General features: G+C 38.7%; 1 protein-coding gene across 2 annotated transcripts; it reads left to right on the top strand.

Annotated features, from left to right (window-relative positions):
* The first annotated feature begins 599 nt into the window (after positions 1-599).
* SIRT5 (sirtuin 5) lies at positions 600-17,476 on the top strand. Of its 2 annotated transcripts, XM_063298939.1 has the most exons (9): positions 600-738; positions 2,874-3,005; positions 5,902-6,035; positions 9,007-9,232; positions 10,209-10,296; positions 11,464-11,517; positions 13,012-13,129; positions 15,042-15,157; positions 15,582-17,476. In XM_063298939.1, the coding sequence occupies exons 2-9, from the start codon at positions 2,891-2,893 to the stop codon at positions 15,634-15,636; spliced, it is 906 nt and encodes a 301-aa protein (XP_063155009.1). In that variant the 5' UTR covers positions 600-738; positions 2,874-2,890; the 3' UTR covers positions 15,637-17,476. The 2 variants fall into 2 exon arrangements, with proteins under 2 accessions (XP_063155009.1, XP_063155008.1); XM_063298938.1 differs by lacking the exon at positions 600-738 and having other exon boundaries at positions 1,761-3,005.
* The last annotated feature ends 221 nt before the right edge of the window (positions 17,477-17,697 follow it).

Below are 17,697 nucleotides of genomic sequence, written 5' to 3'. Positions count from 1 at the left end.
AAACCCCATTCCCTTCTAGCACTGAAGATGTTACCTACTCCGGGTAAGAAATGTCTGCAAGTAAACAACCAAGCTCACAGAACACCATAGTACTATTTCTTTGCTGCTTGGGTATTATTACCATTTTTCTAGCTCCTGCTAGAGATGTCTTAATGCATTTGATACATGGTTGAATGTTAACATCTCATTTTAAAACGTTTGCTGTACCCTTTTTGAACTTGCACAGCCGGGGTACTGCTAATTTCAAATAGGCTCGGTTATTTATAGTCATTATTTGGAAGAAAATCCAGTTGGAAGGTTTTGAGGATTGGAGCCTTTCTCTGGGTACTTCGGAGCAAACCCTGCTGACAGACTTCTGCATAAACCTGCCACAACCATCGTTCAGCAGCTCCCTTCCACTATCTGGACCAGTGTTTCTCAAACCTGGCAATTTTAAGATGTGTGAACTTCAACTCCTAGAATTCATAAAATGGTCCCATAAAAGGCTGGGAGCTAAACACCGCCTCACGGGCCACGCCGGCCGAGCTCTCTCCCCCTCCCTTTCCCAGCTACCATAGCAACCTTAGACCGGGCAATTGGGGGACGGCGAGCGCGCGGGGGACGTGCCGCCCTTCACGCAGGGCCTCCCCGTGCGCGTGTCAGAGGGCCGCTCCAGCGGCTGGGCCCGCCCGCGTCTTCCTCGCGGGCTGCGGTCGCGCTGGCTGTAAGGGCCTGGGGAAACGCGCGGCGGGGCTGGGGGTGAGTACTGCGGCCGCCTGGTTGGGTTCGGTTGGGGGACGGGGCCTGCAATCTTGGGAACCGGGAGCGCTGGGCGGAGTCGGTGGCTCCGCGGTTTCCCCAGTCGGCTCCTTTCCTGCATGCCTCTCCGCTTTCGGAAGAGGGGGACCCGACAACCAGCGGCGGCGTGGGGTGGGGTGGGCAGCGTTATTCCCGACATTATTACCGGAGGGGGAATCAATTCCAGCCCCTCGCCTTGGTCGAGCCTATAAACTCTGGGTGGCCTATGTTGGGGGAGTGGAGGGTGGGCCTATTTTGTTTAGGCCTGCTTCTTCCTCCATGTGTTAGAAATAATAACAATAATAAAATAATATTTTTATCCTGCCTTTTAGTATGTATGTATGTACTGTATGTCAACTCAAGGTGGCAAATAGACAGTTGTGCTAACAAAAGTCCTGGTGATTTCCTTCTCTTCTCCCCCCCCCCCCGACTATTGTATGCAGTTACAATTGTATACAGAACTCCAGAAAATGACAGGTCTTCAGATACAGGTCTGCTGAAATTAAATGGTCACTTAACCTACTTTTTTAAAAGGTGTGAAGTGTTTTCTAGGCTTCACGGGACATCCCCTACTGTCCCTACCTCCTCCACACTGTTTTATTTACTAGGAAATTGAGGGTGGCGCAAATTGGTTTGATCAAAACAGTATAGGAAGTGGAAGAATTGAACCCAGGGCTCCCATGTAGTTTCAGCACATTATTATGCTGCTTTGTATATATTTTTTTCTTTTTAAGCATTATTATTATATTTATTTTCTGCCTTTCAGCAGACTCAATTTTAGCTTGAACTGAATGTGATGGCAGTATTGTGTTCCACTGGGCTATGCCCTGCTTTCTCTCTCTCCCCCACCATACCTCAAAGCAACTCTCTTGGGATGTAATCCTACTACTTTGGGAATGGGCTCTCTACCTAGTAATGTGTTGTGAAAAGGGACATCAGCATTCCTGGTGAGTTTTCACAACTAAAAGTGAATGTGTGAATACTTTCATAACTGATACATTGGTTGGCATCTGGTAAGTCTTGTAATTCTAGCATCATCGGACTTCAGGATCTCTGTAATTTGCACAATTAGCTTTGAGTCATTTATCATGAGAGCAAAGTCCCAGCAGTCAGTTTGAGAGTCTTTAGCTTTTCAGAGCAATTTGACTAGATCAGCTAATGGTTTTTAAACCATTTCCATATCATGCTAACAAAACTGCAAAGATGTGTCCATGTAAATTACCAGGAGTCAATCCTGACTCAAATGTGACTATATTAGGCATTGGTTTAATAAAAGAAATCTAATGCAATAGATTAGGTTTTCTAGAATACAGCACCTGAGTGATTCTGAAGTAGGAAAAATCATGAGAAGATTTGTATGCCAAAATCAGGAAGGAATATGAAAAATATGGCTGCAAACCATGAGCTCCGCTATCACCAGTACACTGACAAGGCAGGGAATGTGAATAATCTTAGCTGAGTAGGTAGACTGCATGTTGGGGTAGTTGTTAGCATAAAACCCTTTTATAAAAGGGTTTTATAAAAAATTAAACCTAGTTAGAATACAAGGGTATAATTTAAAAATACTACGAATTGCATTGGACTGGTCCTTCAATGAGTAAAATTAGACTTTTTTTGCTCCTGTGAGGAAAAAAAATACATTTTGATATGTACATAAACTCTTTCACGGCTTCCAGTTTCAGATATTCTCTTTACTTGTATCAGTCTGATGAATAAGCCCTGAAAGGCTTCAACAACTTGTATGAGCCTGAGGGGGGTTGGCAAAATGAAGAAAGAGGGCTGCATAGACTAATCACTGTGGAACATTCTATCACACAAGAGCCAACATGAGAAGCAATGTATTGTAGTACATTTCATTGTGCTCTGAACATTTTTAGCACTAGAATGGAAGAGTGCTGCCCTTCTGCTTGTTATGCAACTCAGGATGTGGGTGATTTATTAGAGTGGTATTTACTATGCTAATCACAATGAGATACATCCAGGATAAATGCAGGCAAATATCCTGACTTGCCTTTGAAGCTACAATAGAATTTGCTGTTTTATTTCATCAGGAAGATATATCATACTTTTCCATTTAACTCTTTTCAATGTCATAGCAGTATACAGGATCCTAATGAAGCTTTTCCACCTTACCACGAGGAAGTTGGTTTCCCAAGTATATTGCGGACTGAAACTTGCTCCTGCCAAGAAAGAAAAGACATGCTTTGAAATGGCACGACCTAGTTCAAGTAAGATGGGATTCTTTTATATACCCAGAAGATAAAAATACCACTTCTTGTATAACAAATGAATCATGACATCTAAAAATACAGCATGTGGCATTGAGAACTGTTGATGATGGAGATTGTAAAGATAGTGAGATTTGTTAATTTTATTTCCCTTTATTAAAGGAATGTTGTAAAATGTAGCACTATGGGTACATTATAAGGTACTCTTTAAGAGTAAAACTGATATTATTTGGCAAATGCATGAGCTTGAATGAAAAGGGCAAAGAAATTGTTTGTGAGGGGACTAAAGAGGCGAGGTACCACCTGTGCCACCATCATTTTTCTGTCCACCCCCACTCTCCAAAACACCCTTGGGTTTAAAAACAAAATGATTTAAAATGGCTATACACGTAGTCCTTGCTTAATGACCGTTCAGCAACCATTCGAAATTATGACAGTGCTGAACAAATGGATTTATGACCCATGGCAAAAGATATAGCCGTTACAGTGCCCCTGCAGTCACGTGATCAAAATTAAGGTGCTTGGCAGCCCACCCGCGCTTATGACCACAGGGGCGCTGCAACTCCCCCCCCCACTTTTCTCCCCCCCATCTATGCCCTTTTGGCCCCTGCCGCCCTGCGCTCCATCGCCCCAGTTGACCTTTGCTGTCTTCTTGATCCCGCTGCTGATGAAGCATGCCTGGCCTAGCTGCTGGGCCCTGTGGACCTGGCTTCATGCTGCGAAGAAGGGGGAAAAAAGCTGCTTTGGACTCCTTTTCTGTTCTTTGCAGTGCAAAGCCCTCTTTGGAGCTCTTAGGAGGAGGTGAGGCTAGAGCAGAGCGGCAGCACGGTGAGGTAAGGAGCATGGGGTGCCTCTAGGAGGGTGAGTGAAATCCTTCCAAGATTCCTGCTCTATACAAACAGGCACAAGGATTTAGCTAAATCCTTTGTGCCTGCTTGCACAGAGCAGGAATCCTTTGGTAGGGAGCTCTTTAAACAGCTCCCAGAGATGAGAGGGAGCTGAGATCAGCTCCTGAGCGGAGAGACATGAGCAGCCTGTACCAGGCCTCCCAGGGTCTCCCCCAGCCCGGTGAGGCATCCCGTGTCCCTTACCTGGGACTCCGCTTAATGACACGCAAGATCGCTTAATGACCGCAACCCAGAGTGCTGATATTGCGGTCGTTGAGCAAAGCAGTCATGTGCTATCTTGCTTAATGACAGCTTTACTCAACAACTGAGATTCCAGTCCCAGTTGTCATCATTAACTGAGGACTACCTGTATTTGGGAAGAAGCAGCAATCAGGAGATTCACCTCCACAATTTTGCCTGCTCCTCCCCTTCAGATCCAAAAGTGAGATTTATTTTATTTATAATACAAAATCTGAATTTGAAGGGAACAGATTTCATAGTATATAAAAGTCTCCATATGAAATCTTATTTCAACCTACTTTTAAAGCTAAGTGCGCTGTGTCCATTGAGCTGGTTTTTCCAGATTTCAGCGCACTATACAACACAGCATGTTGGTTAAATGAGTCAAAACCACTGATATTTCACTGTTTTGGATTGGGCCCATAATAAACAATAAATTCAATTGTAAAGGGAGTTAATCACAATAGTATGATGAGACAGAATGGGTATGCTCTGGAGCAGCCTTTCTCAACCTTTTGACCCTGGAGGAACTCTTGAAATATTTTTCAGGCCTCGGGGAACCCCTGCACATTCAGGCTCAAATATAGGCCAGAAGCTACAAAATTATTCTATTTGTTTCATGTGTAGGCCTGTATATATGCATTAACAGTGTTCTTAACTAAAGATAAAGAATGAAACTTACCTCTTTAATGTGAAGTTGTCCAAATTTGAAATAACTTTTTAAATACTTTCTGATCTCCCAGGGAACCCCTAGTGACCTTTTGCGGAACCCTAGGGTTCCATGGAGTCCTGGTTGAGAAACTCTGCTCTGGAGCCTACCAGTCAAACAGTGTCACTTGATAGGACCCACGGAAGTGGACCTTCTCTGTTGCAGTGCCTACCTTCTGGAACAACACCCCCTCCCCCAGAGAGATCCCTACTCTTACCATATTTGTATGTTGGCCAGAGTCGCTTTGTGTGATATAAGCCATATAAATGTGATCAACAAATAAAATAAAATAAAATACTTTAAAAGTTTCCAAAAACATGGCTTTTCCCCTAGACCTTGAATTACTGTGGGTGGCAAGCCACTTTATGCTTTTATATGTTAGTCTGAATTTTTTTTTCCCTTTTGGATGTACATCATTCTTGTTATATTGGTTCTTGTTGTTTTTAATATTGTATGCAACCCAGTGATTTTATGGAATTGGGCATCCTTCTAAATTTGACAAATAAATAGCAATTAACATTAGCCCCTAGAAAGGCCATTGTTTTCAATAAATAGATTAGATATGCTAGATCACTGTAGAAATAGGCTGTTATTTTTTTCTTTGACATATTTAAGTAATGGCAATAAAAACAAGGAAATATCAGTACAAATTGTTGGGAAGTCTGTTTTTAATTCTTAGGAAGCTGCACAAGATTCCTTGGAAACAGACCTTACCATGCAAATTAGATTTTATGTGTATCTAATTTATCTTTGCCTAGAACTGTCTACAGTATTCTTTTTCTTTAGCTCTAGTTTAAACACTTAAAAGACCAATATGCAAGCATAATTTATCTTTGGGACATATTCACTGTCCTGGTTCACAAAAATGTTAAGATCCATATCTAACATTCAGGCAGAGCTGACTGGACTGACATTCATTTAGGACCACCCAGTACAGGAATCTTTATAGTTGACAAATAATTTCACAATAAAATTTTCACACCCTAATCAAAATAATTGTGTGTGTATTGAGAATGTGTTTCAAAAATGTAATAATTGCATTTTCTCATTTTTTTTAAAGATATGGCTGAATTTCGAGAAATATTTGCTAAAGCAAAACATATAGCTATTATTACAGGGGCTGGAATCAGTGCAGAGAGCGGTGTTCCAACTTTCCGAGGTGCAGGAGGCTATTGGAGGAAATGGCATGCTCAAGTGTGTACTATTGGTATATTTTCAGGATGCTAAATATTGTTACTTAATAGCCTTAGTACTTCTTAAGAACCTAATTACCTAGTGTGACATATCATGCTAAGCAGGAGTTTGTTTTGAGCATGGTTTGTAGAACAAAACACACTAGTGGCCTGGCTCACCTAGCATGCTAAGTTAAAACCAAGCCCTTTGCTTAGAATGACACCCATAGTAGACCTAAAATCTTGAAATGTAAGCCATTTAGCTAATCATATTACTCAGTATGCTACTAGGTAAAACACAATAGTGTCAAACTAAGATTATTTTCAAAATTGTCTGTGTATTTCAGAATGCTTATGTGTAGTAAATTTTAAAAAACATTTTAAGTAATAGTTGATTACATTAATGACTGAAAATAAAACTGTTTAAGCTGTTTCAAATTTCACCATAACTACAATTTCATTGTATTCACTGAACTAACCTTTTTCATTTTCAGTTCTCTCCATAGAAGTTAGTGAAGTTGGTTATATCTTTTGATTATGTGCTATCAAGTCAGTGCTGACCCTTAGTGACCACATAGTCAGACCTTCTGCCTACGTATGATCTCTCCCCAGTCAGACCCTTGAGTTATTCCAATGGTGCACCTATTGCTGCTGTAATCTGATCCATCCAATTTACTGCTGATTGTCCTCTTCTCTTTCCTTCTACCTTTCCCAGCATTATGGGAACCGCCCAGAGTCCCTCTCTTGGGGGAGATGGGCGGTAATTAAATTTGAATAATAAATAAATAAATTATAGACTTCTGAAGAGAGCCACTGTAGATCTTCACATAATGAGTCCAAAATATAATTTGATCTGGGTTATTTGTGCCTTGAATGAGAAATCTGGATTGTTTTGTTCTATGATCCGTTTGTTTGGGTTCTTGTCAGACCGTGGTATACTCAGGAGTTTTTACCAACACAAAGTTCAAGTGTAAATAGTTTTTCTGTCCTGCTTCTTCAGAGTCCAACTTTTGCTTCCATAGAGGGTAACATGGAAGACCATTGCCTGCATGTCATAACATCTGAATATTGTTTCCAAGACCTTCATTGCTAGTTTGTGGTGTATTTCTTGACTGCTGGTTTCTTTACTGTCGATAGTTGATTCTAAAAGGCAGAAACTATCTACTACTTCATTGTAAGGCTGTTTGCTGTACCAGTTGCTGTTAGTTGGTCGTCTTTATATTTAGTCTCATTTTCCACTCTGCTCCTTGACTTTCATTACTAGAACTTCCAGTTATTTGCTTTTTCAACTTTCAGAGTAGTATCAGTATAACACGGATTATTGATGTTTCTTCTTCCAGTTTTAAAATCATGCTCATCTTCCAATACGGCCTTCTTCAGTATATATTTTGTACATCGGTTGAATAAATAAGGAGAGAGTGTACAGCCTTGTCTTACACCTTTGCCAACATGGAGCTAATCTGTTTTGCCATGTTCCATCCAGACGGCATCTTCCTGTCCTGTGTATAGGTTTCTCATGAGGATAATGAGATGTTCTGGGATTCCCATTTTCCTAAGAATGTTCTACAGTTTGCCACTGTCAACACAATTAAAAGCCTTTCTGTAATCAGGGAAGCACAACTTTGGCATTCCAGTCTCCAACCACAAGCAGCACACCTTGCTTGCATGTTCTGTGGGTTTCAGATTGAACTTGACAATAACACTCATCACCCTCTTCTGCATCAGTGGTTGGAGCATGAACTTGGATAATTGCCATACAGTATTAAAGGGTTGTCTGCGAAGTGTAATTAATATTATTCAGTCATTGACTGCATTGTACCCAAGCATTGTCTTTGCTCTATCCTTTCTGACTATAAATGTGTTCCATCTTTGTTTTTTGTATCCTGAATGAAGTAAGATGTCACTGAAAATGTCCAATTCCAATCCATTTCAATTTGCTGAGTCCTAAGATGTCAATTTGTAGTCAATTGATTTCATCTTTCACTGTGTTGGGTTTCCCATGTTCATGCTTTTTATGTTTCATGTTCCCGCTATAATACTGTTTGCAGCTTTAGATTCTCCTTTCTTCTGTGGCAACAATAGAAACTAGACATTCTGAAGACTTTAACTAGTTATGTCATAAACACCATTAGTACTCTGAGCTCTTCCTTAATAGTATATTGAACTCTTTCTTAATAGCATACTGAGTGTTGTACAGTCTGAGGGGTCCATCATCCAGCACTATATGTCAGTTGTTTTATCTTGTCTATCCAAGACAAGGATAGGGGCAATATAGGAATGGTTTATCATTGCCTTCACCTGCACAATATGAAATGATGCCTTTGCTGTTGTTGCTAAAGTGATTACCTGCATCTTCCTATATCACTGCTGCTTGAACTAGGTGGCTGCTTGCTTTAGTTGGGCAGGTGGGATGACCCTCATGCCTTGGGTAACCGTGCTGGGAGTATATTCTCTTGATATACACTCCTGGTATTCTTCATTCAGCCTTCCCAGGAACATTCCCTAATCATGATGAGGCAGCATAGCAAGACTTCAGGGCGTGGATCTCTTTTGCAAGACTGTTAATTACTTTAGTACTTAATTTACTTTACTAAATGCAATTAATAAGATAAATATCACAAAAAATCAACCTTGAGTAGTTTTTGAGAAGCTGAAATGGAAGTTATTGTAATGGAGATCCTTTGATCTAAATTCTTCATTTTGTAATATCCCTTATCAAAAGGCTTCACAATTCTCTATCTTAAATGATACTATGAAGTTGTATTTTATATTTTTATTAAAACTTGTTTTGATATAATACGTGGTTTTAAACACCAAAGTTACACTACCTTTTTCCAATGACATTCATAAAGCACTTCGAGCACAGAAATACATTGTATAAATGCAAGCTGTTTTTCTAGCATTGCAACTTCATACTGCTGAAGATAGTCTTCATAGCCAGCTATGGATATTTTTTCTTTTAGCAAAACAACCAGTGATTTTTCCTTTTCCAGGAACTGGCTACTCCAGAGGCTTTTGCAAGAAATCCCTCCAGGGTGTGGGAATTCTATCATTACCGCAGAGAACTAATGATGACCAAACATCCAAACCCAGCACACCTTGCCATAGCAGAGTGTGAGGCCAAGATAAGCAAGCAAGGCAGGAGTGTTGCGGTCATCACCCAGAACATTGATGAGCTCCACAAAAGAGCAGGCACAAAGCATGTTTTAGAAATTCATGGTAAGAATTCACAGGAATGGCTCTCATAACTGTATTTTATATAAATAAATAGTTATAAATAATTATTTGTCAGTATAAATTCCACACTAATAAAGATCTTGCCCTTGCTATGACTAGATACTTTCTTTCTCTGTTCTGTCTCAATTCTCCCTAAACAGAGTACAAAAATAGCTTTTATGCTTATATTTTAAAGATTGAGGAAACTTTTTTCCTGTATTTTGGATTGTGAACTAAAATAACAAGAAATGATTTTGATTAGGGAAATAACATGAAGAATAGGATAGAACCACTGCTCAGATAAATAGGCAATTTTACTGCTCCATTTAGTTAAAAAAACATTTTTTTTGCGTAATATATAAGCTGGCCTTAAAATGCAGATTATAAATTAACGTCTGCAAATAGAGAGGGAGAATTACATACTTACATGAATCAGGGTTCAGAGGCTTATGTACACATTTTCATACACAACTCACTAAACCCATTATTCCTCCCCTACCCCCAGCAGTTTTTGAAGGCTTGGGTGTCATTTCAGCAAGAAGGGGAAATGGGCAGTATTGTAGCTTTAGAAATATACATGAACATTACTGTATACCAAAATTACAAGTTTGTAGGAAGTTAACATTTCTGTAAGGCAAGCTTTTTTAATGACTGGAAATATAAACCAAAAAATAATTGGCTATTTACCATTCCTTTTGTAGCATTAATTGCACAATTAGTATGTGTTAAAACTTTAATTCCATTGCTCTAAATTTTTCAAAACATCCCAATTAACTTCGTTTTTGTATCTTTTTAGTAGCTGTGTTGTTTCACTTAAAAGTCGTTTCTAATATGTTGTTGAAAGCTATATTGTTACTTCTCATTTTTATAGGATTTCATGTTCCTCTAATTTTACCAGGTTTCATGTTCCTCTAATTTTACCAGAAGTCAAAGTTTAAAAATGAATATTATAATCTGATATTATTACTTAACTTCACAGGTAGCTTATTCAAAACCCGATGCACCAGTTGTAGAAATGTGGTGGCGAATTACAACAATCCAATTTGTCCTGCTTTAGCTGGAAAAGGGTAATTGATCTGTGCCATGATAGCCACAGCTTTTATTAGTGAAGAATGATAGAAACACAGAGTACCAATAAGAAGGCAGACAAAACAGTAACTCAGAAATCTGCAGCAGTTGAACTTGTCTCTTCCTGCCCCCTTCCTCCTCTTCTCTGACAGGGCTTTTACCAGCAACTGCTCTCAGAAAAACCCTAAGGAATGAAAGCTTCAGTTGCTTTTTAAAAGAATGGTTGTAATGATTCTATATAGCTTGTAAGCTTCCTTGATGGGGTTTATATCTTGAGATAAAATTAACCAAAAAAGTAAGTAAATGGAGACTTCCTTTTCTTGAGAAAACCACTATCCTGTCCCTACTTCACATTTACAGATGAAAGCTCTTCTGCTCACATATACGGTTAGAGCGGCCCCTTATATCAATTTGGATCTCAGCTATAGAGTTTAAATGGTGTAAAAAACTTTAATATATATTTCTTCTCAGATTTCACTACTTAATTTTTACTACTGTCCATTATATAAGAAATTTGGGAAGTTGTCCAGGAGCGTCTTTTATAATTGCCTTCCATCAATAACTTGAATTCCAAAACAAAATACAGAATAGCTTAAAAAAACCTCACCTGTTTGTAGAATTTTCCTGTTGCTCAATCTAGAACATTTCTGGTGTGTCAGAATGATAGCAGTTTTCTTTGTAATTTTGGGGTACTGTTCCAAGAGCAGTCAGAGGGTATAATCTTCTACCTGAGCATTGATGCAAGAGAGCAGTTACAAGGACTGTGCAAAGATTGATGTTTTGCTGAATCACTTCCTAAACATCTGTAAATGTTTAAAAGTTCAAGAAAATTATCTCTCAAAAAATAAGATGTTCTAAAGTAGGAAAAAGGAAAGAAAAAGACAAGCTTTATTACATGGAAATTTATAAAATGCTATATTCATTTCCCATTAGAATAAAACTTTTCCTCGGTAATGACAACTGAACCTATTTCTTAAAATCATTATTATTGCTTTCTTCAAACTAGTTTTCAAGAGAAATAATCTGCATGTTGCTGATTATCTCCACTAAAATAAGACTAAAACTAGCAGTTTTCTAGTACCAGGAAGAATATAACACTAATTTTAACTTATGTGATGGTTTATTGTGCTTGGAATATTTATTGTTGTTGTTATTAACAATTCTAGTGCTCCAGATCCTGATACTGAAGAAGCTGCTATTCCTGTGGGAAATCTCCCTAGGTAAGTTTTGATCTCATGTGGCATACGAATTGTGTGTGTGTGTGTGTGTGTGTGTGTGTGTGTAGCCATGATATTGTGTGGTAGGGCTGATTTGTCACCTACAAGATTTGTTTGACTTGCAAAGAGCTCTGTGTTGCAGTTGAATGACCGCGACTTTGCAGCTTTTGATATTCATTAACATTCAGAGAGGGAACAGAATTACGCATTCTGCCTCTGCCTTGTAAGAGCATCTGTTGGAGGGTGTGAAAGAATGCACACAGTGTACGCTCTTGTTCATATAATCAGAAAACGTTTGCATTGACAAGGTTCTCCAAAAATATGAATGGAAGCTGTGTTTCTAATTCTTTTACACTTTCTGCTGAACATACAGATGAAACCAGCATTAAAAAAAAACTTATCTTCACCCAAAAGATGATTGCTGATCAGTATACTCAAGAAACTAGTATTTATTAGAATAAAAACAGCAAAATACCTAAACTTCAGTAGATTAAAACAGACTGGTATAAAACGTATTTTTAACCAATTAAAAAGACAAATTTTACGTTTTAAAACGACTGTCCGTGTGCCTTCTGGGATAATGTGAAAAATACTGATTCTTAAGTATGTATGTGTGTAGGAGTAATATATGCTTTGAAATTAAAATGCTCCTTATGTGGAAATACTGGTAGTATCCAGTTAGTGTCACACTCGTAATAAAAGTAATCCAGTAGTGATAGGGATCTCTTTTCCGGGATTTTTCCCTTTCCTCCCCCTCCCTGCTTCTCCCAAATTGGCTTGGGAATGAATCCCAACCTTAGGCCTCCAGGAAGAAGGAGAATTGCTCCAAATTTCCCTCCCGGTTTTGCTGATGGATTGCTTCCATCATTAGTGGATACCCACTGGGCTACTAACATCTGTGTTATATGCTGCATTTCTAAGTATATTTATATTTGATTCAGTGACACTTAATTTGAAATGCAGCTGCTTAGAATTCAGCTATTATTTTTGTTTTGCTCATTCTAAGAGGTTTTGGGATTAGGATCTTATTAAATAAAATGTAATTAAAATCACAATACATTTATGCTATCACAAAACAAAACAGTGAAGTTAATATTATAAAAGTTTAGCCTTCTGTTGCATGATTCATCTAAGCTGAGTATTTTTAGGCCCAGTGACTTTTAGCAAAAAAAAAAGCATGTATTTCATTTCCCTATTTTAAAATCCATACACTTAAAGTATATTTCATTGGCTAGAATATTTATTTGCATAACAACAATATCAAGACTGGTGAAAAATTTTGAGTAATTTATTTGGATTAAATATACTATATAAATTGTGAAGATTTTCCTAATAGATTTCTTTAGAATTTAAACAATATGCCATAATTTTGCACTGAAGTTTATATATGTGCAACATATTTTGAAGTATAGTAATCAAGACTTTTAAATTGCTGTGCTAATCTTTCTGCTTTGCTTAAATCATGTATATAATTTTTCCATGTTTTGGGGGAGACAGATGTGAACTGTGCAATGGCCTCTTGCGCCCTCATGTTGTATGGTTTGGAGAAACGTTGGATTCTAATATCCTTACAGAGGTTGAAAAAGAACTTGAGATGTGTGATCTCTGTTTGGTGGTGAGTGATTTTTAAAATTCATTTGTCTTTCTTTCTTTATTAGATTCATATCCCACTTTTAATTCAGGAGTTAAATATCTCTACACATTGCTCCCTCCTTCTGTTTTTCCCTACCACAACCCTATAAGATGTGGGCTGGGCCAAAAGAGTACTCAAGGAGTTCCCATGATTGAGGGTCAGCTAGGATCAGGGTCTCCTTGGTGCTAGCCCAACACTTTAACTGCTGTACCACAGTGTTTCTCAGTGTGTTAGGACATCCAATCAAATAAAATTGTATGCTTTTTAGGAGAGGCATCTGTCAGCAAATATCATATGTAGCATGTTTCATTGACAATGATATAGATGATACACTGCCTTCTTCTGGAGTGTTTTTTCAGTTTCCCAATTTAGTGACCAGCCCTGGGGTTTTTTGCTCCAGCCCGGCTTGATTATGTGCCATCAAGTTGTTGTTGACTGTTAGCAACCACACAGATAGATTTTCTCCATGACGATCTGTCCCTAACCTGTGCTTTCAAGTCTTCCAACAGTGCACCCATTGCCAGTGTAACTGTCCGTCTACCTAGCTGCTGGTTGTCCTCTTCTTCTCTTTCCTTCCACCTTTCCCAGTATTAGAGCCTTCTCCAGACATCCAGGTCTTATGTCCAAAGTAGGATAATTGGAGCCTGGTCATTCGTGCCTCGAGTGAGAACTCTGAGTTGATTTGTTTGATAATCCAAACAGTTTTCTTGGCTGTCCACAGTATTCTTAGGAGTCTTCTCCAACACCATTGTTTAAAAGCATCAATTTAGGGTTTTTTTCAAAATCATCCATGGTTGGCTAGGAGCTGACCAGGAGCTGGGCAAAGGTGACATTTATCAAGAAATATTACTGAGTTGAGGCAGCACAGGGTTAACATTGTATGGACCAATATTGTCAAATATTATTAATTATAATTAAATCATAACTTCTTATTATAATCAGTGAGGACCAGTTTGGTGCAGTCGTTTAAGGCACCAGGCTAGACACCAGAACATTGTAAGTTCTAGTCCCACCTTAGGCACAAAGCCAGCTGGGTGACCTTGGACCAGTCACTCTTCCTTAAGGGAAGAAAGCAATGGCAAATCACTTCTAAATCTTGCCAAGAAAACTTGCGTGGACTTGTCCAGGGAGTTACCAGGAGTCAGGAATGGCCCAAGGACACACACAAATAGTAATCGGGGGAAAAACAATTACATAAACTGATTTGATATTTGTGTTAATTACTAAAACTTACTGTGATGGGCTGTGAGAATAACTTTGAGGAACGGAAGAGCTGCAGCCAAGGCAGTGGTCAGATAAGAGAAATCTGAGTCCAAAGCAGGAATGGCATTTGAGAAAATGTCTCAGATTTGACTCCCCCCCCCCCCCGTTCTCTTTAGGATAAAGGCTGGGGGGGAGGCACATTCAGAGTTGCAAGATTCTGTTACTGTAACCCTGTAATAAAAGTAGTTTTAGTATTCATAGCTTTGGTGTTCAAGTCTGATCCACCTCAAAGGGCTGACACTTACTGTGAAGTTTCTTCATTGGTTACATATACTCCTGCTTTCCCTCTGTCCCAGTGAATGCCTCCTCCCATGCCCTCTTGATATTAATTGTGGTATTAGTATATGTCTGTGCCAGCACTAATAATCATAATTTTTAAAGAGAATATGAAGACAGCTTGTAGATCTATGGTTGAAGGCTAATGTTACCATCTGTTTAATCCCAATGCTGCATTAATACTGAAAACAGTGGGAATGAGCTCATAGGATGGGGTCAAGCTTTCTAGTTAAGAGATTGAGAAAGCAAATATTTGCCTCAGGAGAGGTTAGTGGGTAAATTGGGTGAAAGCTTTTAAAGTTCAGTCATCATGCTGCTGACTTTGATACAGCCATGTTTTGTTTCTCTTTCACAGATTGGGACTTCTTCTGTAGTATATCCTGCTGCTATGTTTGCTCCTCAGGTATCTGCCAGAGGAGTGCCCGTTGCAGAATTCAACATGCAAAGCACTCCAGCAACAGATAAATTCAGGTAACACCTTTTTGTTGTTATACTGAGATCCTGTTTTTCCAATAATGTAAATAGAATCGGTAGAATTTATAGATGCTCGCTAGAAAGACAAGGCCATCTTTTAGTTTACAACCAAATCTGTAGTTTGTTATGTCTTCTTAGCAACACTGTAGAAGTCAGTGGAAAAACAAATGAAGATCAAAAGTGAAGGAATAAGAAAAGGCATTAGCAGTCCTTTTTTAAAGACTTCCTGTACTGGCACGAGGGTTATACACCTCTCTCCTAAGTTTGCCCTATTTTTGATTGAAGTTTTGACATAGCAGCCAAAATGCATTTACAATCGGCACTGCTGTGAGATGAGCAATTCCATAAAATGTTTAAATGAATAAAATATGTAGGTATAACTTACTGAAAAACAATTTAAATCCCAAATCTTCTTTTTCAGATTCCATTTCCCAGGTCCTTGTGGTACTACACTGCCCCCAGCCCTTGCTTGTTAAGAAACTGGGATAATCTCTTGAATGTTTATGAGAAGTACAGAGAAAAACTATAATTGCTAATTTCGGTAAGGGTGCAAACGTAAGAGGAACCTGTTCTCTTTTAGAAAAAACCTTGCTTGAAACTGAACAATGGAATCTGAAGATGACAGTGAACAAGATAAATCATGATTCTCAATGAAGATGAGCAACAGGAATGAGCAGTGGAGAAGAATGATGATGGACAGAGACATGAAAAGTGGTTATATCACTATTGAAAAAAATTATGTGAATTGAATGTATAAATATACAAACTGTTCAAACATGGTGAAAAAGATATTTCTACTCTCAAGTTTCAAATTGTATCTTGGGTAAGTGTCAAGCAAAAGAGGATGTTACCATTATTGCACATTTCACAAAATTATTTTCTGAAAACAAGGGTAAAACTGAAAAATGTAAGAATAAGCTAGCTTTTAATATAGGCTACACTCCAGTACTTTGCAGGAAATCAGTAAAACAAAAGTACTCGTTATCAGATGATGTGCTCGCTAATAGATTCAAGATTGAGAGCAGTATAAGAAATAGTAGATTAATAGCATCCATTTGCATATAGTTGCCTACTTCCTTTTCACTTCCAGAGTTGAATGAATATATGTTTGAACTTGCTTAATTACAGCTTTAATTCTTTGCTGTTCTAAGGCACTAAAATAAATTAAATCAATGCCTTTTTAAATTGATTACTACTGTTTTCTTTATCAAAAAGTGAGGCTGTATTACCACTCATGTTAGCAGGTAGTAGATAGTAGACTGATTTTATTTACTTCTGCTGCTTGTTACAGTAACACCGATAAATACATTGAAGGGGAATGAGTTTGGTATAGAAACACTTTGAAGCAAAAGTAGCTGTCCTAACAGCCAGGAACCACGCTGAGACAAGGAATAGGTCTCTAGTGTTTATTACTGCTACATTAGACAGAAAATCCTAACAAACTGAAGAAGTGTGGGAAAAACCCAGACATATAAACCCCAAAGGTTAAGGCGGGCCCGATATGTGTCTCTTTGAATGGCTACCTAATTCCTCAGTACTACGCATGCGCTTTACAGCCTGGATGGGAGCCCCCTGCTCGCCATCCTTACTCATGACATCAGCATTCTTTTGATCCCAGATGACTTCATAGGCTCCATTTTATACTTTAATATTCAGGTATAGGTTAGATTAAATGGAAAGCAGTGCTTATCAGAGTTCTGCTTGTGCTGCAGGAAAGAACAGAGAGGTAATTTTCAATATGCCTGTTTTGTGGCCCTAGTTCCTCATGAAAAGCTGCTCTGGAATGTGGGAAAACAAGCAGCAAGGGGGCTCCCTGCCCATTCCTCCACTTGGGGTGCTCTGCTGGCTTCTTCCACAGTAGCCATTCTGAATGCCTGTAATGTCATGCCTTTTTATTGAGATGCCATTAGTCAAGTTTGTTCCCCTCTCCTTTTTAGCAATCAGTTTGGCTGTGTGAACTGGAAAGAAAATAATATTTTTCAAATCCTAAAGCTGGAGGGGTTCATTTAAACCATTGAGTCCAACTGGCTGCTCAGTGCAAGAATCCAAGTTAAAGCACTCCTGTCAAATTGCTATCTAGCCTCTGATCGCATCCACTAGTTCTTTGGGTTATTACAACTTTATTGTGGTCAATGACCAGTCATGTGTGACAAAAAGTCATAAAAAGCATAAATAAATTTTCAGAGTTGTAAATCCTAAAAGACTGTATTTTCCTATGTAAAGCAATGACAGCTGTAAAAAATGTGCCTCTTGGAGATGTTTAGGTTTGGGTCTGATAATATAAAGCAAATAAAATCATGCTCAGAACAAGTGGAACTTCTGTTAGCCAATGTCATTATGAGGGTAGGGTGCAAACTGCTGTAGAAAGAACAGCAAAGGAACAGTAGAGTTTCAAGTTCCTCCAAATGACAAGGGCAAGTTCACTCTGCAAAAGAGGTATTGTTATATGAGTGTCATGGAGGACAAGACATTAAAGTGGGTCAAAGAGCACCACAGAGTGTTGGAACAGGTAATATCAAATATGTAATCTGGTGTGA

The sequence above is a fragment of the Candoia aspera genome, chromosome 3, assembly GCF_035149785.1.
Source record: "Candoia aspera isolate rCanAsp1 chromosome 3, rCanAsp1.hap2, whole genome shotgun sequence".
NCBI classification, from domain to species: Eukaryota; Metazoa; Chordata; class Lepidosauria; order Squamata; family Boidae; genus Candoia; species Candoia aspera.
The sequence above is the reverse complement of the archived record's forward strand: the minus strand, read 5'-3'. Positions and strand labels throughout refer to the sequence as shown.

What these genes read in the sequence shown, in the direction of transcription:
- SIRT5 (XM_063298939.1), top strand. Translation starts at nt 2,891, where the DNA reads ATGAAGCTTTTCCACCTTACCACGAGGAAGTTGGTTTCCCAAGTATAT. An exon ending in GGAGGAAATGGCATGCTCAA is followed by an intron (nt 6,036 to 9,006) that starts GTGTGTACTATT and finishes TTCCTTTTCCAG; the next exon opens with GAACTGGCTACTCCAGAGGC. An exon ending in CCAGCAACAGATAAATTCAG is followed by an intron (nt 15,158 to 15,581) that starts GTAACACCTTTT and finishes CTTCTTTTTCAG; the next exon opens with ATTCCATTTCCCAGGTCCTT.